Here is a 24,130-nt window from a genome sequence, read left to right on the forward strand (position 1 = left end):
GTTTAAATTATATTTATAAAAGATAAATTACAACAGCACCCGATTGAAAGTTACACCACGACAACAGCAACAGCTAACTAAACAAAGCCAGATTCCAACGCTTCCGCAGCCGCCCTACAGCCTAGATGTGGCCCCCGGGACTTTTTTGTTTTCGTGTTTGAAAAGATAGATGAAAGACTAGCATTTTGAGACGACAGAGAGAATCCGCGCAGCGTGCACCTCGCCTCTCAAGGCTATTTCGGAGAATACCTTCCGTAACGCCTTCAATGATTGGAAATCACGCTGGCAGCGATGCATCGACACAGAAGGAGCCAATTTTGAAAGTTTATAAATAGTTGTAACGATTGATTCAATAATTTTTTTTAAATAGACTCAGTCCTATTATCTTCCGATCAAACCCTGTAGGCACCTCCGCACTATTTTTTAATGTCCATCACTTTCACTAATTTTTCTTTTGTTCATTTATTTAAAATATTTAACACAGTTTTGTCAGTTCCACATCTATTGTGATTTAAAAATACGATCCAAAGCAATGTGGAATTTAGAAACTATTGTGACATGAAAACACATTATCCTTTTGCTATCGTATGTCATAATCAGAGAACGTTTATCATAGAGAAAGTTCACGGTGCGGAGAATGTAAAAATATTTTTGGCTAACTCGGTCGAGATGGAAGAGTTTCACCACTACCTGCTCGGCAGGAGAAATTTTAACAGTTGCGCTTGAACAGAGCTGCGTGAAATAAAAATTATGCTCAAAACTATGTATTGCTCTAACAGACGTATGTTCGCTCTTTTGCTTATAAGTATTTTTATACGTTTATATGCAAACATGTTAATTCATATGAATTATTTTTGTGCTTATTAATGAATATATGTGCAATTTGAATACATTTTAATCAAATTACTTTTTCAAAGCAATGTTCGTAGTTTATGTGAAAATAAAGCCTATTTTTTTAATTATATTTGTAATTGATATATTCATTGTTATGTGTATATTTCATTACATATGTATATAACAAACTATCATAATATTATTTAAAAAAATTAAATATACATTACGTACATTAATCGTACATTTTATCATTCAAAACTTATATTCACATGTATCATGACCATATGTGTTTATGTTCGCTTTCGCGAATTCAAATTATGTTATCACTTATCAATAATAACATGTGCGCGCAAATAATAACATTGGCACACAAATAACGCATACACAACATACATACTTATATGCGTTCACATGTAGATATGTCACCCGCAAAACAAGAATCGTTTGAAATAGCATCAGCAGCGCCACAAGTCAATATGGCAGCCAAATAGTCGATGCCCAAATTTGTAGAAAAACTCCTAACAACAATATTTTCATTCATGAACGCAAGCGCCCTTTCAACAGGCAAACTTGTTTCATTCATAAAAACAAACACCATTACATCTCCGCGAGGATGCCTTTGCCTACAAGCGTCTTTTCGCGACGGTGGCAAAAGCTAAATATCATAAATTGAATAATTTCTGATATTTGTATGAGAAGGAAAAAACGACAACCCCGCAAATATAAGTGTAGAATAAAATTTACAACATAGTTTATTTGTCGATTTTCAAGTCAAGAAATGTATCAAAGAAAATATTCGTTATTCCTCTGAGTTATGTATACAGTGAGTCCCGGTTAAGTAGTACTCCGCTTAAATGAAAATCATCCCTCTTAACTCCCTACATCTTGCTGCTTCTCACGGTTTATTTTTATGAAATACATAGAAATTATTGTTTTAAGTACCACTCGCTTAAGTATTCGCACACGCTTATATGCCATATTATATTTTTAGTTTTACAAACCACAAGCATCTGTATCTTTGATTATGATTAAAAGTTTGACAGCATTAAAATGAGTTATATTAAAAAAACAAATACATTAAGAAATATTAAAAATCTTTAAAATGTCTATTTAATTCACATTAAATATTACAATTTTAAAATAAATATCGAAAACAATTAAGTAATTCATCATAACACTTCTGCAGCCTGCTGAATGGCAATGGAAGCACAACACCAAGAGAAGCCGAATCCGATCCGACGTTCAACACTTATAAGAGCGTATGCAATTCAACTTCGTAGTGGCACGTTCGTGTATCATAGCTGATACAAATTTTTTTTACCGTTATATCGCTGTCAAGATGTGTGGGATAGTTCAAAAATACGTCGATAACCTCTAAAAATGCCTACAGCAATATAAATTCAAAAATAAGTGTTGAACGTGTACCGTTAAAAATTAATTTTTGTATGGCGACAGGGATATCACATATCATATTGTTACGAATTTACTGCTTGCTAGTTTATACTATGTTCAGACCGACACTTAATCACACGATTTCGGCTGTTGAATGGATTATCCCACTAATCTTAAAAATTTATCAAGATTTCGCCATACAAAAATGACAGTTCCAAATCACTTCATTGAAATGATTTGAAACTGATCCACGCTAAATCTGTCCGTGCGACTCTGATTTTGCGCAATCTACTTGTCAGCACTGGAAAAATACTAGTCAGCACTGGAAATCTGTTACATTATACAGCTGATTTAGACACTACAAAGGGAAAAAATGTAAACAAACAAATTTTTTTTAGAGCAATGAATCTAATTTCACCTGAAAATCGACCAAAAAGATGAAAAAATGCATTCATTATTTCTATTATGTGGAAAATATTAAAAAAAGACGGCTTTTATTTCAAAATACTATATGATAATCTTTTCTTTTGATAAATATTAAGCGATGTGAATTCTTGAATGACAATAACAGCTGTTTTTTAATCTTTCTAACGGCAGTGAGAACACTGTTGGGTTATGAAATGCTTAAATGTAATCTAATCTTTGAAATTTTCGGTTTGAACATAGTATTACTTTGTTAGGTTCGTATCTCTGGATTGACAAATAAAATCAACACTGTTTAATTTAATTCAACAACTCTTTATTTCACAACTCGTCTACACTATAGCAGTTTACTCTTAGCACTGATTGATTACGTTGGCGCTGCCACGGCTTATATAGCCAAGCACTTCTCGCTGATGCCGACGTGTCCTTCTAGAATATCGCGTCTGGAAATTACCAGAACATACGGCTATAGCCACGCACTTCTCGCTGATGCCGACGTGTCCTTCTAGAATATCGCGTCTGGAAATTACCAGAACATACGGCTATACGGCACCAGACGCAAGCAGACAGTCGCGGCGCCAGACTCAGCAATTGTTTAACTAGACAAGCAGACAGTGCGGCGCCAGATGTCTATTGTTTCGACAAGCAGACAGCCGTGGCGCCAGATGTCTACAACAAGACAAATGCTATTCCATATACCTACAGCTATTGTTCATAATCAGGGATGCATATAGTAATACAAATACAACTTAATACTACTTTTTGTAACACTGCCCTCCACTAAAGCCTAATCGTCCCGATTAGGCACAAATCCTCTTGAACCAAATGGGGCGAGCCTCTCCAAATGTACTACTTTCATTTTACATCGTGCTTTCCCATTTCTTTGTATGCGGTATACCACGTCATTAAGTCGTTTCATCACCATATAGGGTCCTTCCCAGGCTGTCTGCAATTTCGGGGACAAGCCTTTCTTTCGAAGTGGATTGTACAACAGGACCAGATCACCTTCTTCAAAACCTTTTGAATTTGCCGCTTGATCGAACCGGTCCTTCATCTTATTGCTCATCAGATGCGTGTGCTGTCTTACCATTAGATGCAATTCATTCATTTCTTCCTTTAAGGCAGAACAATAATCTCCATCATTTCTTACAGCTGTAGGATTCGTACCAAACTTAAGATCAGCAGGGAGTCGCAGATCAGATCCGAAAATAATCTTTGCTGGCGTGTAACCAGTTGTCTCGTGCTTTGCTGAACGATACGCCAGCAGGAACATCTGTATGCACTTGTCCCAATTCCGTTGATCTTTATTAACGATTTTCCGCAGATGTTCTTCGAGCGTTCGGTTGAATCTCTCTACCATCCCATCTGATTGTGGGTGTAACGCTGTTGTCCGTGTCTTGTGGATGCCCAATAATGTACAGACTTCTTGGAAAATGGAAGATTCGAAATTCCTGCCTTGATCTGAGTGTAATTCGACGGGCACTCCGAACCTTGTTATCCAATTTTCTACAAACGCTTCGGCTACTGTCTTCGCTTCTTGGTTTGGTAAGGCATATACTTCTGGCCATTTACTGAAATAGTCCATGACAACCAGTAGATATTTGTTTCCGGCCGTACTGGTTGGGAACGGACCTGCAACATCCATTGCGACTCGTTCAAATGGTGATCCCACGTTGTACTGTTGTAGCCTACCGCGACTTTTGGCTTTAGGGCCTTTAGCTGCCATGCACTCTACGCAATTACTTATCCATTCTGCTATGGAATCTCGACAACCGATCCAGTAGAACCGTTGTTTAATCTTCTCTATAGTTTTTGTAATTCCAAGGTGCCCTCCACTAGGTCCATTGTGATATTCTTTCAATACTTTCGGGATCATGGACTTCGGTACTATGATCAGCAGACGAGACTGTTTGCCATCTTCGCTTTCCCAGGTACGATGAAGGTATCCATTAACGAGGTTTATGCTGTTCCATTGGGCCCAATATGCTTTTGCAGTTGGACTCTCGCTACTTATTTGTTCCTTTGGTGGTCGTACCCCATTTTCTTTGGCCATTACCAGCTTTGCAAGATCAGGGTCCTCCAGCTGATTGATTCTGATGCGGTGAGGAGTCCAATCATCTTCAGGTTCTATATTCAGTAATCGCACGTCGATTATACCTTCTTTTCCTTCTGATTTGGAGCAATGTTTACATTCCAGTGGACAAGGGCGACGTGATAATGCATCCGCATTTTTGTGGTGAATCCCCTTTCGATGTTCCGTTTCGAAGTCGTAATTCTGTAATCTTTCGATCCATCGTGCAATTTGGCCTTCCGGATTCTTAAACTGTAATAACCATTTTAATGCTGCATGATCAGTCCTCAGCAAGAATCGTTGTCCATACAAATACTTGTGGAAATGTTTTACACATTCCACCACAGCTAGTAGTTCTTTTCGCGTCACACAGTAGTTTTTCTCTGGTTTCCCGAGCACTCTGCTGTAATACCCAATTACTCTTTCTTGTCCGTCGATGAGCTGAGACAGGACACCTCCAATTCCATAAGCGCTCGCATCTGTATCCAGGATGAATTTCTTTCCAGGTATTGGATAAGCTAACATCGGCGCCGTACAAAGTAGTTCTTTCAGCTGCTCAAATGCTTTTTCTTGTTCCAACTGCCATACAAACGGGCGATTCTTCTTGGTTAAATCATGTAAACTTCTAGCCACGTTCGCAAATCCAGGTACAAAACGGCGGTAATACGTGCATAAGCCAAGGAAGCTGCGGAGTTCATGAATGTTGGTGGGTCGAGGCCAATCTTTCACTGCTTTTATTTTTCCTTCCTCGGTGTGAATTCCCTCAGTTGACACTTTATGTCCGAGATATGTGACCTGCTTCTTCCATAATGAACACTTTTTGGGATTCAAGCGTAATCCAGCTGATGCTATTCGCTGAAAGACTTCCTCTAGATTTCTCAGATGATCATCAAAACTTTTTCCCATGATGATAATGTCATCAAGATACACCAAACATGTCTTCCAGTTGAGTCCTTTTAACACATGTTCCATCAGTCGCTCGAACGTTGCAGGCGCATTACATAACCCAAATGGCATCACAGAGAATTCCCATAACCCGTCGCCCATACTGAAAGCGGTCTTTTCACGGTCACATTCATCAATCTCGACTTGCCAATATCCACTTTGTAGATCTAATGTAGAAAACCATTTCGCTCCAGACAAGGTGTCTAATGTATCGTCGATTCTTGGTAGAGGATAACTGTCTTTCTTTGTGACATCATTCAACTTCCTATAATCTACGCAGAAACGGGTGCTACCATCTTTCTTTTTAACTAAGACGATAGGTGAGCTCCATGGACTTATTGAAGGTTCGATTACACCGTTTTTGTGCATGTCTTCAATAATTTTGTTAGCATCCTCACGTTTTGCTAGTGGAACCCTACGCGGAGCTTGTCGGATTGGTTTAGCGTCTCCAGTATTTATGCGATGTTTGACAATGCCGGTTCTTCCTGTGTTTCCTTCGTTTGCAAATATGGATGCGTATTTTTCTAATAGTTTTTCTGCTTTAAATTTTTCATTTCCATGCAGTTCGTTCAGCAAATTATTTAGGAGTGTAGGACTTATCTGCTGAGGCTCAATAGTAGGCTTCTGTTGTGACCGTTCGCATCGTGCTATTGCACTTATATTCTGACACTGTCCAATTACTGCTCCTTTCTTCAGACTTATAGGCGTGTTGAATTCATTCACTACTCTCACCGGAATGGTGGCGTCTTCTCTAGTTTTCACAAGCGTTCTTCCTACCAATATGGGTGTATCTATTTTTGTTGGTTCCACAATCCACAACTCTTCAGTCCCACCACCTCCATTCACTTTGGCCCATACAATCGCCTCAGATTTTGGTGGAATACTCTGATTATCATCAACAATCACCCTCTTACTTTCAACGTTGGTCACATATCCGGTGTTTATAGGCATCTCCATGTTCTGGCAAAACAGCATTTGCTTGTTTAAATCCAAAGTAACCCCATGATCAATCATGAAATCTACTCCCATTATAATTTCATCCGTGATTTCTGCTACGATGAAGGTGTGATTAACTTCCAGGGTACCAATCATCACTTTGCAAAACACTTTTCCCGCGACAGCTGCTTCCTCCCCGGTGGCCGTTCGAAGCTTGCAACCGACTAATGGTTCAACCGTTCCTCTTACCACATCCGGTCGGATAATTGAATGTGTGGCACCAGTATCCAAAGTAAGCGTTGACAGTCGTCCATTTACGATGCCGTTGATAGTAAGATTGTTGTCATGGCGACCTATTTGTGATATCGAGATGGCGGGGCAAATAGTTGTGGGAACCAGCTCACGCCCCTTTGAACTGTTCCGTTTTAGTTTAACGACTTGTGAGATGTGGATGCTCCGTCCTCGTTATCTGTTGGTTGTTTCCGTTTTGATGGGTTTACTTTTATATTGCAATTTCGGGCAAAGTGACCCGCTTTTCCACAGTTGAAACATCTTCCTGTTGTATTTACTCGCGGTGCAGCAATTGTCTTCAGAGTCTTCAATATTTCTTCCATCAGCGCCGGTTGTTCCATTTCAACCCTTTGTACTTTGTGTGCTGGTTTACTTAGTAGGGAAGCTGTTTCCTGTGTGAGGGCGTGCGAAACCGTTTCAGCAAACGTTCTTTTTGGCAATGCATATGTGGCGCGTTTGGTGTCCACATCACGAATTCCATTTATGAAACATTGAATTTTTACCCTCTCAATGTAATCCACAGGTGCATCTGCATTTGCCAAATGAGCCAGTCGTTCGATTTCAGTTGCGAACTCTTGCAATGACTCGTTCATCTTCTGACCCCTATTTTGCAGTTCGATCTGGTATATTTGTTTCCGGTGCTCACTACCATATCGTCTTTCTATCGCACTCATCAATGCCTCATAGTTGTCCCGTTCACAGTCTGGAATAGTCTGAAGGATTTCTGCCGCAGGTCCTTTCAATGATACAAACAAGGACGCCACTTTGTCCGCTGCATTCCAGTTATTGGCCAATGCTGTCTTTTCAAACTGAAGTTTGAAAATTTGAAATGGAATACTTCCATCGAATGTGGGTGCCTTCAATCTTGGATTATTTGTTGATGGTGCAGGGCCATGCAGTTGCAGTTCTCGCATTCGATTACTCAAATGAAGAACTTCTGATTTCAAATTTTCTTCGTCATTTTTTAACGTGCTTAATTCGTCTTCCAATTTTGAAACTTTCTGTTGCACTTGTGTATTACTTTCTGTAATCTGTTGTACCAAACGCTTTTCTAACTGCGTATTATTTTCAGTCATTTGTTGTGTAAGGCGAGACTCTAACTGCGATGTATTTTCAGCTATTTGCGTCATTTGCTGTGCCAGACGATTTCCTGTTTGCACTGCATTTTCTGCATTTTCAGCTATTTGCGTCATTTGCTGTGCCAGACGATTTTCTGTTTGCATTGCATTTTCTGCTATTTGCTGTGCCAAACGATTTTCTGTTTGCACTGCATTTTCTGCTATTTGCTTAATAGCCACTAATAGCATGTTAGTGTCTACACTTGATGATGTTCGTTGTTCTTCTAATTTTTCTTCTACCTTTGTAGAAGTTCCTGGCCCATCAAATTCGAACTCGTCCACATTAATTCCATCCGCTTCCATTGCTTCACGTAGTCGTGCCTGCAGATCCGCCTTTTGCCCGCTTATCGGCGAATTACGCTCCTCCAGTTCCCTTTTTAATTGCTGAATTCTCAATTCTCCGAATTTAACCATCTTGAATTTGGATTATTTGACAATCCCACTTCTGACACCAATTGTTACGAATTTACTGCTTGCTAGTTTACTTTGTTAGGTTCGTATCTCTGGATTGACAAATAAAATCAACACTGTTTAATTTAATTCAACAACTCTTTATTTCACAACTCGTCTACACTATAGCAGTTTACTCTTAGCACTGATTGATTACGTTGGCGCTGCCACGGCTTATATAGCCACGCACTTCTCGCTGATGCCGACGTGTCCTTCTAGAATATCGCGTCTGGAAATTACCAGAACATACGGCTATAGCCACGTACTTCTCGCTGATGCCGACGTGTCCTTCTAGAATATCGCGTCTGGAAATTACCAGAACATACGGCTATACGGCACCAGACGCAAGCAGACAGTCGCGGCGCCAGACTCAGCAATTGTTTAACTAGACAAGCAGACAGTGCGGCGCCATATGTCTATTGTTTCGACAAGCAGACAGCCGTGGCGCCAGATGTCTACAACAAGACAAATGCTATTCCATATACCTAGAGCTATTGTTCATAATCAGGGATGCATATAGTAATACAAATACAACTTAATACTACTTTTTGTAACAATATGTATCATATATGATACATGGACGCTGTACACATGGTACAAGAAAATAATTTTGTATCACATGTGATACATTGGACAGGGAACCTGCTGCTTTTGACAGCACGAAAAGCAGCTGCTTTTATGTCGCTATGGTTGAATTTGGTATCCCCGCAAAACTAATACGACTGTGAAAACGATCGTTGAGCAACAACAAAAGCGCCGTCAGGATCGGGAAGGGACTCTCCGAGCCGTTACCGTAATTTTCAGATAAGGGGACTCTATATCGTGTTACTTCTTCGACCTACTATATGTCTGAAGAAAATAATTCTAGCTGCATAACTAAACCGAAAAGCCCCAATCTTCTATAAGAGTGTACTGCTGCTGGCGTATGCAGAGTTGGCTAGGTCATGTTGTCCGAATGGACGAAAACACTCCAACTCTAAAAGTATTCGACGCAGTATCCGCCGGGGGAAGCAGAAGGACCAGGTGAAGAAGGACCTGGCTTCGCTTGGAATTTCCAATTAGCGCCACCTTGCGAAAAGAAAAAACGACTGGCACGTTGTTAACTCGGCTATAACCGGCCAGTTAAGAAGAAGAATTCATCATAACGTCCCGAGTTACTATGGCATATTTTCTCTGATAGCGTCTATGCTTTAGACATTCCAATTTCCTTTTAGATAATATATCTATGTTATCCATTTGGAAGAGTGAGCGGATTGGAACATCTTTCAACAGTTCTAGAAACTGTTTACAATTGTATTACGTAGACAGATTGATAACATCTCGCCTAAAGCACAGTTCTTTAAGGTGTTGTGTTGTAAACTATGGTTTCAGCTATACTCGTAAAATTCTATCAATCTTATTAATACCGCAATTACTCTTCTTATTTTTAACCCACTACTCAGTAATCGCTCATAATCTTTCTCTTCCTTTGTAGATAATGGAGAGAATATCTAGCAAATAGACATCAACCTATACGAAATGCAAAGAAATCAATATCTCCCACGAAAAAGATTGCAGATTGTATGCAGAAGGTGCGCCAATTCACAATAAATTGGCCGAATCAGACATGCATATATCACTAGATTCTGCAATGGGTGCTCTCGTGCCCTTGTATATTTCAGTATAGTATTTTTGCAATCTGCAATCTTGCAAGAGCAAGAGAATACCCCTACTATTTATGGCAAAATGACGTTGCAAAAAAATTTAAAAATCATATTTGGTATATTTGTAGTATATGTAGATTGGTCAAAATTAAAACAATCTACTGAAAACAAAGAGTTTGTGAAAAACAAATTTATTTTTATTTCAAATTTAGTTTTGCTGCAACTTCAAAAGGTTTTTGTTTTATTTCAATTAATGATCATACAATATATTTTAAATATTAAAATTTCTTAATATTATAGGATTTTAATACAAAACTATTGTACATACAATATAACTTCTTCTTTTTTACTGGCGTAGAGTCCAAAGTAGCCCCTAAAGGCAAGAGATATTCTGCGTTGGATTTCGAGGCTGACGTTGTTGTTGGTGTTGATGCTGGTTCCAAGATAGACGAAATTATCTACGACTTCGAAGTTATGACTGTCAACAGTGACGTGGGTGCCTAGTCGCAAGACTGTTTGTTTGATGACAGGAGACATTTCGTCTTGTTCACCACCAAACCCATTTGCTTCGCTGGCTTATCCATTCTGGAGAAAGCAGCACGCGCGGTTGTTAATGCCAATGCTATCAATATCATCAGCATACGCCAGCAGTTGTATACTCTTGTAGAAGATGGTACCTTCTCAGTTTAGTTCTGCAGCTGGAATTATTTTCTTCAGAAGTAGGTTGAAAAAGTCACACGAAAGGGGGTCGCCTCGTCTGAAACCCCGTGTGGTATCGAACGGATCGGAGAGGTCCTTCCCGATCCTGACTTTTGTTGTTGCTCAACGTCAGTTTACACAGCCGCAAAACTACTTATGCGGGGATACCAAATTCAAACATCGGGTAATAAAGGCAGCTCCTTTTCGTGCTGTCAAAACCCGCTTTGAAGTCGAGGAAAAGGTGATGTAGGTGATCAGTGACGGAGTCTCTCTCCCACCACGAATCCTACCCTGAAATGGCCACTGTAGTAAATGCCACATGCACCTACTCGTCTCAATCTTTCCCCCGTCCATCGCATTTTTAGACGGCGGTGATGTCTGCCTTTACTCTAACAAGATATCAACCAGTTGGGCGGCGGCACCTACCCAAATAAGGGACCGCACATTGCAGGCGCATCCATGTAAAGCCGAGGCTTCTTCTTTTCATTGGTAAGAGTTTTTACTTGGCGGGTCCCAAACCCAGTGCATAACGCTGGGGAGAGTTGTTCCGCCTTCTCACTTTAGCTCGCCTTTAAACGGATATTCTTAAGCTACCCAGACAATACTTGTTGAAAGACCGAAGGTCGTGAGCTGCTTGAACCATATGTTAAAGAAAAGTTCTTCCCAAAACTTTTTGATAGAAATCATAAAATTAAACATAAAGAATTTTAAAACGATGACGTCCGTTAATGATGTTAAGTTTAAATACACTGTGGAACATTTTTGGGATTATTGTCTGGGGGGTGAGAAATTCCAAGTCGGGGTGATGGTACTAGTAAAAACAGTTTGTTTTGTATTGATTGCTTGGATTTCGGATTTCCTGCCAACTATGTGGTAAAGTTTGCCAAATTTCATATCAAGCTTGCTCCTTTTTTTTTTTGACATGCTCTTTCCGGCGTAGCTTAGCATCTAAGGTGATACCTAGGTACTTAGCACAGTTATGTTATTTATATAAATTGGACAATATGCCGGCTTTTTCAACATAAATTGATTTGGTGTCGTTTAGTTTGATGCGCCATTTAGATGCCCACTTAGTAATTGCGTTGACTGCTGTCTGCACTCTTCGACTAGATACTGAAGTTGACTCTCCGGATGCTAACAAAGCTGTGTCATCCGCAAATGTCGCTGTCATGTAACTAGGATCAGATGGGAGGTCACTGGTAAAAAGCAAATAAAGCATTGGCCCCAACACGCTTCCCTGGGGAACACCGGCTTCTATCGGTTGCAAGTTTGAATACGCATCCTCTTGTTTAATGCGGAAGTATCTGTCTTTTAAGTATGATGCAATTATTTCACAAAATTGTTTGGGTAGCATGTATTTCAATTTGAGCAGTAGACCCGTATGCCAAACTTTGTCAAAAGCTTGAGACACGTCCAAAAAGGCCGCCGTACAAACGTTCTTTTTATCGAATGTATTTTCAACGAAATTAACGATTCGGTGTACCTGGTCAATTGTAGAATGGTGGTCACGGAAGCCAAATTGATGTGTTGGTATTAGGTGTTTCTGAGCGATTATTGGTTTGAGCCTATTTATGAGTACATTCTCAAAGATTTTAGATAAGGCTGGCAGCAGCGAAATTGGTCTATATGATGTAACATCGTGTACTGGCTTACCCGGCTTAGGTATCATTATGACTTCAGATACTTTCCAAAGCGATGGCACGTATCTTAGGCATAAAGCACTGTTTATAATGTTTACAAGTTTTTTTATACAATTCTTTGGTAAATTGCGTAATATTTCTCCAGTTATTAAATCGTACCCAGGTGCTTTTTTGAGTCTTGTGTTCCCGATAAGATTTTTAATTTCTTTAATAGTAACAGGAGAAATGCTGATGTGTGGATCCAACCAACTATTTTCACAGTTTATCTCATAGCCATCGTTAGGCGTAAATGTGTTTCTCAAATGATTTGCAAATACGGCAGCTTTCTGTTCATTAGTTTTGGCCCATGCAGTTTCGTTTAGTTTTAATGGTGCTACATGTTTTATTTGTTTATTAATATTTCTTGCAGCTTTCCAGAGTGAATAGTCGGTGGATTTATCAGCTGTTAGTTTAGCTAGATAAGTTTTGAAGGCAAAATTTTTAAACTCTTTAATTTGTGCTCTTAGTTTCGCTGTACATTTATTAAGCTCAGTTTTGAGAGCAGAGGACCTAGTTTGCTGCCATCTCCGTCGAAGCTTACGCTTTTTATGTATACTTTCTAAGATGTGTTTTGGGTATTTGGTACTACTTAGATTCACGCGGGTATTTGGTGTACTCTTCCACGCAGCGTTTTGAATTATTTTTGTGAAATCTTCAACCTCACAGTCCAACTCGATACCAGTCGATATGTACTTAAGCTTTGGGTCGACTTTATTCAATATACTTTTAAATTTATACCAATTAGTGTGTTTATTACATAACGTTGGCTTGGCGGCCGAAATAATTGGCTTTTCATACAGAGTTAGTAGCACTGGAGAATGATCAGAGCTTAGGTCTGAGCAATCTTTAATACATAAATTGAGTTTTGGGTATTTTATTGATTATAAAGAAGTCCAGAAGGTCTGGCAATTTCTGTCTATCTGTAGGCCAATAAGTGGGTTTTCCTGTAGAAACAAAATTGCATCCAACTGCTTGTATAGCTTTGAGAAGTTCTCGACCTTTGGTTGTAGTTAAACGAGATCCCCAAAGTGTGTGTTTTGCGTTAAAGTCGCCACCAATGATATACCTTCCGTCATATTTTTCCAATAAATTCATATACGTTTCTATTTTTATATGTATTATGTCTAGGTGGACTATACAGAGCCATAAGATACAATGGGTGATTGTGCAATTTAACTGAAATTGTTGTAGATTGAATTTCATCCATCTTAATTGGATCTTCCTCGCAGTGTTCAATATGGCTTTTGATAATTATAGCGCTCCCTCCTCGTGCTGAGTTTGCCGGGTGTGGAGTGTGATATAATTCATAATTTTTAAATTTTAAAAATGATTGGTTCGTAAAACGCGTTTCAGATAATAGACATATATCAATATTTCTGTCGTGTAGAATAACTTCTAATTCATTTTTACTTTTGGAAAGGCCATTAGCGTTCCATAGCATTATTCTCAAAGAGTTATTGTTCATCAGTAAATTGTAGATGGTACTCAAGAGCGTTGAGCCGCTGATTAAAGGACTTAAATAGTTTCTCTTGCTCATTTAGTTTATCCAAGATTTGGGATAACGCACTACTTTTTTGAATTGTATTTGTATGGCCTTGTTTAGCTATTTGCGCAAATGAAACTTTAGTACCGGAAGGAAGGGATTTTACTTCTGCTGTGTTCACAACGGGTTTGTTCGTCAGAGCGTTGGCATTCTCCTCAACTGAATTACCATTCTTTTTATCTCTAAGTTTTTGTAGTTCCTTTGCGACGACACAACCACGGTAGCTTGCAGGATGAGAATCGCCGCAGTTGCAACATTTAGCAGGGTCTTTTTCAGCTTTTCGGCATTCAATAGTAGGATGTTTGCCTCCACATTTCACACACCTCGATGGCTTTCCACAGAAGTTTTTTGTATGTCCAAAAGCTTGACAGTTTTTGCATTGTGGAATTAATTTAGATGCTTTAATAGGCTCAACTTTGACAACGGTGCTAAGAATGGTTTTGATCTGGTGAATTTTTTTAATGTCTTCGGTGACATCAAATACTACTAAAAACATATCTAGTGGTTCTTTAGTCTTCCATTTAAGCTTATTAATTGCATTTATGACCTTAAAACCTTGAGATTTTAGATCACTTAAAATGGATTGTGTATCGCATGAGTGGTGTAAATTTTTTATCATTACCTTCATTGGCCTATTATGTTTACTCTCGTAGCTAAACCAAGGTATATTTTCATTCGATAAGTATTTTGTTATTGTGCGATAATTGTTTGCATCGAAGACATTAAGTTTGTAGGCGCCATTACTGAAAAGCTTTATTAAAAAGTTGTTCTTTATTAGATCTGTAATATTAGAACGTAATTTATTAAAATCCTTTACGTCGTTAATTATAATAGGAGGTGGGCGGTGGGTTTTAGTATCATTGTTGGCCGCCTCCTCTTTATTTTTATTTTTCGAAGGGCTGACAATTGTTGGAGAATTATCAGCTTTGCGTTTTTTTGAAGAGCGCTTCTTTTTGAATATCCACTCAGTTTCTTTAGCTAGTTCATCTTCATCAGTTTCGTATGTTTGATCTACATTCATACTGGAAGGTTTTGATTAGGATTTTCATGCATTGTATTTGACAGATCTTCAGACATGGTGTCAAAGAGAAAGATGCTCAGTATGCTTTGACATTTCATCATGAATAGACTTACTAACGAGCAACGCTTGCAAATCATTGAATTTTATTACCAAAATCAGTGTTCGGTTCGAAATGTGAAAATCCGCTTTTTTATCGACAAATTTTGTTCAGCGATGAGGCTCATTTCTGGTTGAATGGCTACGTAAATAAGCAAAATTGCCGCATTTGGGGTGAAGAGCAACCAGAAGCCGTTCAAGAACTGCCCATGCATCCCGAAAAATGCACTGTTTGGTGTGGTTTGTACGCTGGTGGAATCATTGGACCGTATTTTTTCAAAGATGCTGTTGGACGCAACGTTACGGTGAATGGCGATCGCTATCGTTCGATGCTAACAAACTTTTTGTTGCCAAAAATGGAAGAACTGAACTTGGTTGACATGTGGTTTCAACAAGATGGCGCTACATGCCACACAGCTCGCGATTCTATGGCCATTTTGAGGGAAAACTTCGGACAACAATTCATCTCAAGAAATGGACCCGTAAGTTGGCCACCAAGATCATGCGATTTAACGCCTTTAGACTATTTTTTGTGGGGCTACGTCAAGTCTAAAGTCTACAGAAATAAGCCAGCAACTATTCCAGCTTTGGAAGACAACATTTCCGAAGAAATTCGGGCTATTCCGGCCGAAATGCTCGAAAAAGTTGCCCAAAATTGGACTTTCCGAATGGACCACCTAAGACGCAGCCGCGGTCAACATTTAAATGAAATTATCTTCAAAAAGTAAATGTCATGAACCAATCTAACGTTTCAAATAAAGAACCGATGAGATTTTGCAAATTTATGCGTTTTTTTTTAAAAAAGTTATCAAGCTCTTAAAAAATCACCCTATAGAAGGTTTTGCATCAACATTCACATGCTTGCTTTTACTAGATCTTAGTTCTTCGTTTTCTCTTTTTGCCTGACATATGATTAAATTTTCTTCAAAAGTGTTGGACTCCACCAGTAAAATATCATTACTGCGACTTAAAGCGTCAACATGTTGCATGCATGTACCTGATCTGTGCTCTAAACTGTAATCATAATTTTGAAGCTCTAGTGCCCACCTCGCTATTCTAGGATTCAATTCTTTTTTATTTAGTGTCATAGTTAATGAATTACAATCAGTAATTATTTTAAATTTTAACCCTTGAAGGTAAACCCTAAATCGTTTGAGTGCATAGATTATGGATAACGTTTCTAGTTCAAAGCTATGGTATTTCGCTTCCGTGTCACTTGTTCTTTTAGAAAAATAAAATATGGGATGCATTTTCCCGTCTTCTTTCTTTTGCATCAGAATTGAACCAAACCCTACTGCACTTGCATCACAATGTAGTTCTGTTTCATCCAAGGGATCATAAATCGCTAATATCGGTGCTTCCAATAACTTTTGTTTGAGTTCTTCAAAACTTTGTAGCTCTTTAGCCCCAAACTGAAATTTGTTGTCCTTACGAGTTAAATCATACAACGGTTTAGCAATAATCGAAAAATTCTTTACAAATCGTCTGAAATAGGAACACAAACCCAAAAAACTTTGTACAGAATGAACTTTAGTTGGAATTGGAAAATTTTTAATCGCCTCTAAACCCTTTTCATCCGCTTTAACCCCTAGCTGTGAAATGGTGTACCCTAAATATTTTACTTCTTGTAGCAAAAATTCACACTTATCAATTCGTAACTCCAACTTGTTCTCGACCAACCTTTTGAAAACTTCTACTAATATTTCTAAATGTTCCTCCGCAGTTTCTGTAGCTATCATTATGTCATCTAAATATATTATCACTTTATTTTCTTTCACCATATCTAGAAAAATCTTATTTACAAAACGTTGAAATGCAGATGGTGCATTTTTTAACCCAAATGGCATTCGCAAAAATTCGAATTGCCCTAAAGGTGTTATGAACGAAGTATATTTAATTGAATTCTCTTCCATAAATACATGGAAAAATCCGTTCTTTAGATCGAGTTTTGTGAACAACTTTTTATTTGCTACTCTATCTAACAGGTCATTTATCAAGGGAATAGGGTAATTGTCCTTTGCTGTGACCTTATTAAGTGACCGATAGTCAACACACATTCTAATGTCGCCTGTCTTTTTACGCACTAGTACAATTGGTGACACATATTCTGACTCACTTGGCCTAATTATTTTCTTTTCCAAAAACTCATCCAACAATTTTTGTAATTCATTTTTTTCCGAATAGGACAAACGTCTTGGAGGACAGTTGAAAGGCTTTACATTGTCAACGACCAACTTCATCTCGCTTTTAATTTTAGGTTCAGCGGCGCGCTTTGGTTTTATATAATATTTGCTTAAAATTTCATTAAATTTTTCGATATCGTTATAGTTTATATTCGAGCCAATTTTGACATTTAATTCTTCATTAACAACGTTAGCCATCAATAAAAGTTGTTTCTCAAAATTTTCTTCTTTGCAATTTTTAGTCACTTGACTTAAATCTTTAATTATCATTTTACAGTTTTCTTTCACATTGTCTTTGTCGTTTACATATATATTCTTTAAATATATATCTTCGTTACCGTGACTATCTTTTTTATATTTATACTTTAGTTCGGTTTTAACGTCGTGCCGACTTTTTGTCACATCTACATCACAACAATTTTTCTTTTCAGCTCTGAATAACTTAAAATTACAAATTCTTAAAAAATCTCTTCCCAACACAGCCTCATAATACATAGTGCAATCATCAACTACTACAAAATTTAATTCAAACAATTCGTTATTTATTGTAATACAACACAAAAACTTTCTATAAGTTACAATTCTCGTATTATTTAAACCAAAATAAAAATTATTCTCATTTGATAAAAACTCCAATTTCAAATTTTCTGGGACGCAAGATTTTTTTATGAAGCTGATTGGGCTACCTGAATCGATCAGACATTCTAGAGAAAAGAAAATATTTGTATAATCTTTTATAACAAAATGAAATAATCTTACATATTCATTAACTGCGTGGACAGTTTTCTTCTCTGGACATGTTGCTATTTGATGATTTTGACTGCCACACCCATAACACGTACCCATCTCTCGTTTTGGTTTACGGCATTCTGCTGCTAGGTGTCCGCGACTGCTGCAGTTGTAACATCTTCTTTCTTGAATCTGCGACTGAGCCGGCGCAATCGGTTTTGGCCCAGTTTCAATTTTGGAAAATGCTTGGAGTAATTGTGCCTTTGTTGTGTAGCACTGCATATACGCTTGGTTGCGTAGCCGATAATCAGGTATGCCGTCGATTATGTATTCGACCAACTCCTCTTCTCCCAGCTGTAGTTGGTTTGCCAATACCACCTTATCGTTGAAATATTCAATAAACCGCTCGCCCGACTTCCACTTCCTGGTCTCAAATTTTCGCCGCAGCACCACTTTGTTTTCACCTGAACCAAACACTTGATTCATTTGACTGATGAGCTCATCTACTTGTTGAGTTGCGAAATCGGGGTTGCCATATAACCATTGTTGTGCTTTGCCTTTCAGCTTGTTAAGAAATATAATGCGCGACTCGCCTTCATTTATAGTGTAGGCACTGGTGACGCTTTTGAACTGTGCCGCCCACAAATTGAAATTAACGCCACCTTCGTACTCGGGTATCAGATTTTTTATCAAGTCGAGTGAAATTGTTGCTTGATTCGATTGCGGGTGGCTCAATGTTTCACCACCAAGCATCATTCGCTGTAGCATTGCATTCTCCCGCTCCAGCAAATCTTTTTCACGTCTCAATAAATTTGTCTCTCGCTTCAGCAATTCAACCTCTGTCGGACCTGCGTCTGCTACGATTTTCACTGGCTGCTCTTCGACTTGTTGTATGGTGCTACCATCTTCCACCTGCGCAGCAGCAACGTCGTCCGTACCTGGTACAGTCTGTTGATCTTCAAATATTGGGAGCAAAATTTCTTCAACTTCTGCACCACTTGGACACTCGCCACGTTCACTTGCAGGAACCTCTTGCAACCGCAACACTAAAGAACTTTTATTACCACTCGATGGTAATTCAAGACGTCGGAGCCAAGCACGCAATTGTGCAACTGTATGGTCTGCCACATTATCCATCTTAAAACTGTTAACTTTTTTGTTTAAATCTTTAAATTGTACACACACTTTACATAAATTGTCTCATAAAATTGTTCGCTTCTTTTTGTTTTTTCACAATTTTTTGTTTAAATCTTTAAATTGTACACGCACTTTACATAAATTGTCTTATAAAATTGTTCGCTTCTTTTTGTTTTTTCACATTTACATAAATTGTCTCATAAAATTGTTCGCTTCTTTTTGTTTTTTCACACTAGTACATAAATTGTTTAAAAAAATTTTAGTTGGGCAAATCCCACTTCTGAGATGAGCGTCTTTACGCTTTTATTTCTCAAACTGTACTGTGCTTCGCTTTGTCACCGAAGAACGGTTACACATACTTATTCTAACATACATACAATTTTCTCTGCTTACACGCTATGTATTTACTTATATGTATATCTTTTAAAATGGACACATGAACTTGTGCAACATGAATATATGTATGTCAACACAATGACAACCAAGCATGTGTTTACATCAGCGTTGTCCACGGCCTATGCGCACAACAGCGCACGGACAGTGCCAGACACCTCGCACCAACATGTCGCGACAAGTGTCTGTGAAAACACTATCGCGCAACTGTATTCAACTTCGTAGGCAAGCAAAGCAGAATTTAGCGCTCAGTTGACGCTAGAATAACCAACACAAGCATAATGTGCACACAGTCACGTTGGACAACACTGGTTTACATGAATACAAATGAACTTCTTAAGAGAATCAACAATAACTGAAAACGAATCTTAAGTTAACGGGATATATCTACATTAACCCTTCAACGGTTTACTCTTTTATGTATATTTAAATTAACCCGTCAATGGTTTACTTCTTTATATATAACATAAGTATAATTAGAATAACTTAAAGTTAGGATGTATTATCATACACATAGTACTTATTACTACAATAGTGACTTTGACACTGTTGACTGACCCATTGCTACGTTATAATCAGTACCAACTCCATGTTGGTAACTGCCTTCCGCAAAAAATCTCAAAGCAGCAACTATTCGATTAAGCGGAGATAAAGACGTCAAAGTACTTTATCGAGTTTCTTCCGCAAAACTATTTAGGATATACTTGAAAGCGTCCTTGTTGAGTCTAAAGTTTTTTTTTAACCTAAAAACGTAAATAAATTATTAAAAACAAAAAAATACAATTTATCACTTTCAACTCAATTTCTTACAATTCGGCACTTATCTCAAAAGGATTGCACATATCTCGCAATCTTCTCCTTTCATTTCTGGCCACGGCATTATCGGATGCATTGCTCTCCTCCTCAAGTAATATCGCTGCCGCTACTGATTCCATGTTAGACTTGGAACATAAAAGGCATTGCATGGCACCAAAGGCATTTAGAATCATAAAATATTTCTCGCAGGGCATATTTGGCTTTGCGCTATATGTAGTCTTGCGTGATGTTAATTCGTTGCTGGCTCGACAACGACTGAACGATAGAGCGTAAGCGTACGTGTGAAGTTAGTTTGTACAATTGTGCTAAGAAATGCCGACCACTGCTTTAAAACTTGATTCGTGCCAAGTAGGTGGTAAAGTTTGCCAAATTTCATATTAAGCTCGCTCCTTTTTTTGACATGCTCCTTCCAGCGCAGCTTAGCATCTAAAGTCCCTGCCAACCACGGCTACCCGCTTGAGACAAATATTCCAATACAACTACACATTTTTTCTCTGTACACTAACACCAACGCACATTTTCGGGTTATTTTTTGTTTACCTAAATGCGATGAAAAAAAGTTTCTTTCATTTCTTGATTTATTTGAATGAGTGCGAAGGAGAAAACATAATTGTCAATAGTGCGAAAAGAAAATCTCAAAAAGGGTAATAAAAAAACGATTGAAAAACGCATGTCATTCGTGCTTGTGCAACAAGAAGAAGTAAGTAGGGGTATTCTCTTGCTCTTGCAAGAATGCAGATTGCAAAAATACTACACCGAAATATACAAGGGCACGAGAGCACCCAATGTAGAATCTAGTGATATATGAGCGACTGATTCAGTCAATTTATTGTAAATGACTATTGTGCATGGCTATTGTGAATTGGCGCACCTTCGCATACATTTTTAATAAAAAAATCTGTAACAAAACTTTATCTTTCTCAACAATTTAACGACGTAATATGTCTTTATGTAAAATGGTAACTACAACAGGGTTGCAATTTTATTTTTGCGTGACATTGCACGCAAATATACATGGGTTTTGGTCTGACATATTTTACAGCTCTTGCAAATATTTTTCTGCGTGTGTTTGTTGTTGTGCCTTGTAAATCTGCAATTCTTGCACCGTGCACCGGGTTTTGCAAGAGCAAGAGAATACCCCTAGTGAGTTTTATGTGATTTTTTTTTTAATAATTTGCAAATAATTATTTCATTTGTTTTTATAGCATTGGAAATCAGAATGGATTGGAAATAGCAGCAGCAGCAATACGAGTACCATCGGAAGCAGCAAATATCAATTGTTCAGTAAGTATGTGAAAAAAGTGTGTGTTGTTTGAAATTGGACTGCGCAGTCCAATATAATACGAGTTTAAGGCGGCCTGCACAATCCATATATATAATATGTGAAAACAAATGTTTGTTTTATATTTTAAATGATCAAATAATATTTATCTTTTCTTTCAGATTTTATTATTTTTATTTAATTAATCTTTGCTTTCAGAGTAAATTCTATTTGTATTTAATATACATATTTTATTTTTTCAGATAATATTAATCTTTTCTTTCAGATATTATTATCATTTTATCAATTAATCTTTTTTTTTCTTTTAAATATTACAAATTCAGTGTAATTATGATTTATTTTCAGGTATTAATAACCTTTGTTTTGTTTCAATCTTTTTTCAGATATTTGTCTTTTATTTTCAGATGATAATTATTTTTTAAATGTAATCTATTTTTGTTTATATAATTTATTAAAACTTTATGAGAATATGTGAAAAAAAATAAAAAAAAAATTTTAAAAATTTAAAAGTTTTGTTTAAAGTTTTAAAAGTAGGAAAAGTAGGAAGTAGGAAAATACAACCCTGCATCAGCTCTTTAAAATGCAACCCCGCATCAGCCGTCGATTAGGGATATTAGAGCAGGACAGATATACTTTTTTATATGACACTGCTGAATGAGCGCAACAGATGTATGATCACATGTATACGTACGTGTGAAGGGAAAAGACGGTAGGATATTCGCTCGGCCTAAGACACACTCTATATCAGAGTTTCCCAAAGTGGGCGATAACGCCCCCTTGTGGGCGCTGCAGGTGTCAAGGGGGGCGGTAAGAGACCCAGAAAGAAAATGGGGCGTTGTGTAGAGGCCTGGGCGGTTATTTGTAATTTTATTTAGCTAGGAGGCCTCTTAGACAACGACTACATGAGCTATCGACTCTCAACAACAACTTGTGGACATCAACTAATATGAATTAAAAGATTGCTCAAACTCGGTTCTATACTTCCCTCCGCGTAGTTCATATATCTTTCCTATTTTATTGAATATAGAAAAAATGAAAATCATATCAATCGGTCGCTCCGTTTCATAACGGGGCATTTCTACAGGATAGAATTTATGGAATACTAACTGTCAAACGTATTGCTATTGCCATTGCCAAATCTGTATGTGGGCATTTGCTATCATAATATAATCATAAGATAAAGATCCTTTTTTTACAAATGTATTTCTAGGAAAAATAAGAATTCATATTTTTGGACTACTATATAATAATTGTGCTTAAGCATTCCTATATAAACAATGTAATATTTATTTTATATTCATTTGTGGTTTTGCGCGCAATAGATGAGCATTACTTACGCCTCCTTTACACTACTCGCGAAGTTAAACGTATTTCTCAAAGCAAAACAATGTCGGAAGTAAAAAAGAAGAGACGGCAATACTGTGCCGAATACATTAAATTCGGATTCATTGAAAATCCCACAAACCCATCCTCGCCTTTCTGTCTTCTATGTCTAAAAACATTTTCGAATGAAGCAATGAAGCCTTCAAGACCGCAAGATCATTTGAATAAAATGCATCCAGATAAGAGAGAAAAGAATGTAGCATATTTTCAAGACCTAGAGAAGAAGCATAATACTCAGCCAAGTGTAGCAAAACTATTTTCGGCGGCTGCTAAGCAAGATGACGACGGACTTCGGCCTTCGTACAATATCTCTTTGTTAATTGCTCAAAAAGGCAAACCACATAACAACGGAGAAGAGTTAATATTGCCAGCAATAAATGAAGTACTAACTACTGTGCTTCATAAACCGGTCGCAGATATTATCCGAAAAATTCCTTTGAGTAATAATTCTGTGCAAAGACGTATTGATGAAATGGCTGAAAACATTGAAGAATCATTGTGCGATCACCTGAGGACAAGCCAATTCTCAATTCAGCTCGATGAGTCCAGTTTACCAACTAATGAAGCATTGTTGTTGTCTGAGGTTTATTAAAGATGAGAAAATATGTGAAGAACTATTATTTGCTAGAAATTTAGAGACCGATACAAAAGGCGAAACCATATTCAATATACGAGTATTGGAAAAGTTTTGCGATGAGAAAGAGATTCCTTTGAAAAATATTATTTCAATTGCTACGGATGGCGCTCCGGCTATGATAGGGTACCATAAAGGCTTAATAGCGCACTTAAAAAAAAAAATTCCAGATGTCTTGGTGTACATTGCGTTATTCATAGACAACATTTAGTTGCTAGAAACTTAAGTGAAAAACTATTTCAATCACTGTATTGCAGTCAATAAAATCCGCAACAGCTCTTTGAATGATAGATTATTTCATCAGCTTTGTGTTACTAATGACGAGGATTTCAATCGTTTGTTGTTTCATACTGAAGTTCGTTGGCTATGAAGAGGCAATTGTCTGACGCGATTCTACAACCTGTTTGACTCTGTTATAGAGTTCTTGGAAAC

General features: G+C 37.7%; 2 protein-coding genes across 2 annotated transcripts in view; one reads left to right on the plus strand and one right to left on the minus strand.

Annotated features, from left to right (window-relative positions):
- Positions 1–24,130, plus strand: part of LOC125778137 (uncharacterized) — a 598,414-nt gene that overhangs the window by 229,215 nt on the left and 345,069 nt on the right. The window lies entirely within an intron of this gene.
- Positions 17,609–19,905, minus strand: LOC125778140 (uncharacterized). The gene is made up of 2 exons (XM_049454690.1): positions 18,084–19,905; positions 17,609–18,028 (listed from the first exon to the last, which is right to left on the minus strand). The coding sequence occupies exons 1-2, from the start codon at positions 19,188–19,190 to the stop codon at positions 18,020–18,022; spliced, it is 1,116 nt and encodes a 371-aa protein (XP_049310647.1). The 5' UTR covers positions 19,191–19,905; the 3' UTR covers positions 17,609–18,019.

This window comes from Bactrocera dorsalis, chromosome 4 (genome assembly GCF_023373825.1).
Source record: "Bactrocera dorsalis isolate Fly_Bdor chromosome 4, ASM2337382v1, whole genome shotgun sequence".
NCBI lineage: Eukaryota > Metazoa > Arthropoda > Insecta > Diptera > Tephritidae > Bactrocera > Bactrocera dorsalis.

Excerpts from the sequence above, each read along its gene's own strand:
- LOC125778140 (XM_049454690.1), bottom strand. The coding sequence starts at position 19,190 with ATGGATAATGTGGCAGACCATACAGTTGCACAATTGCGTGCTTGGCTC.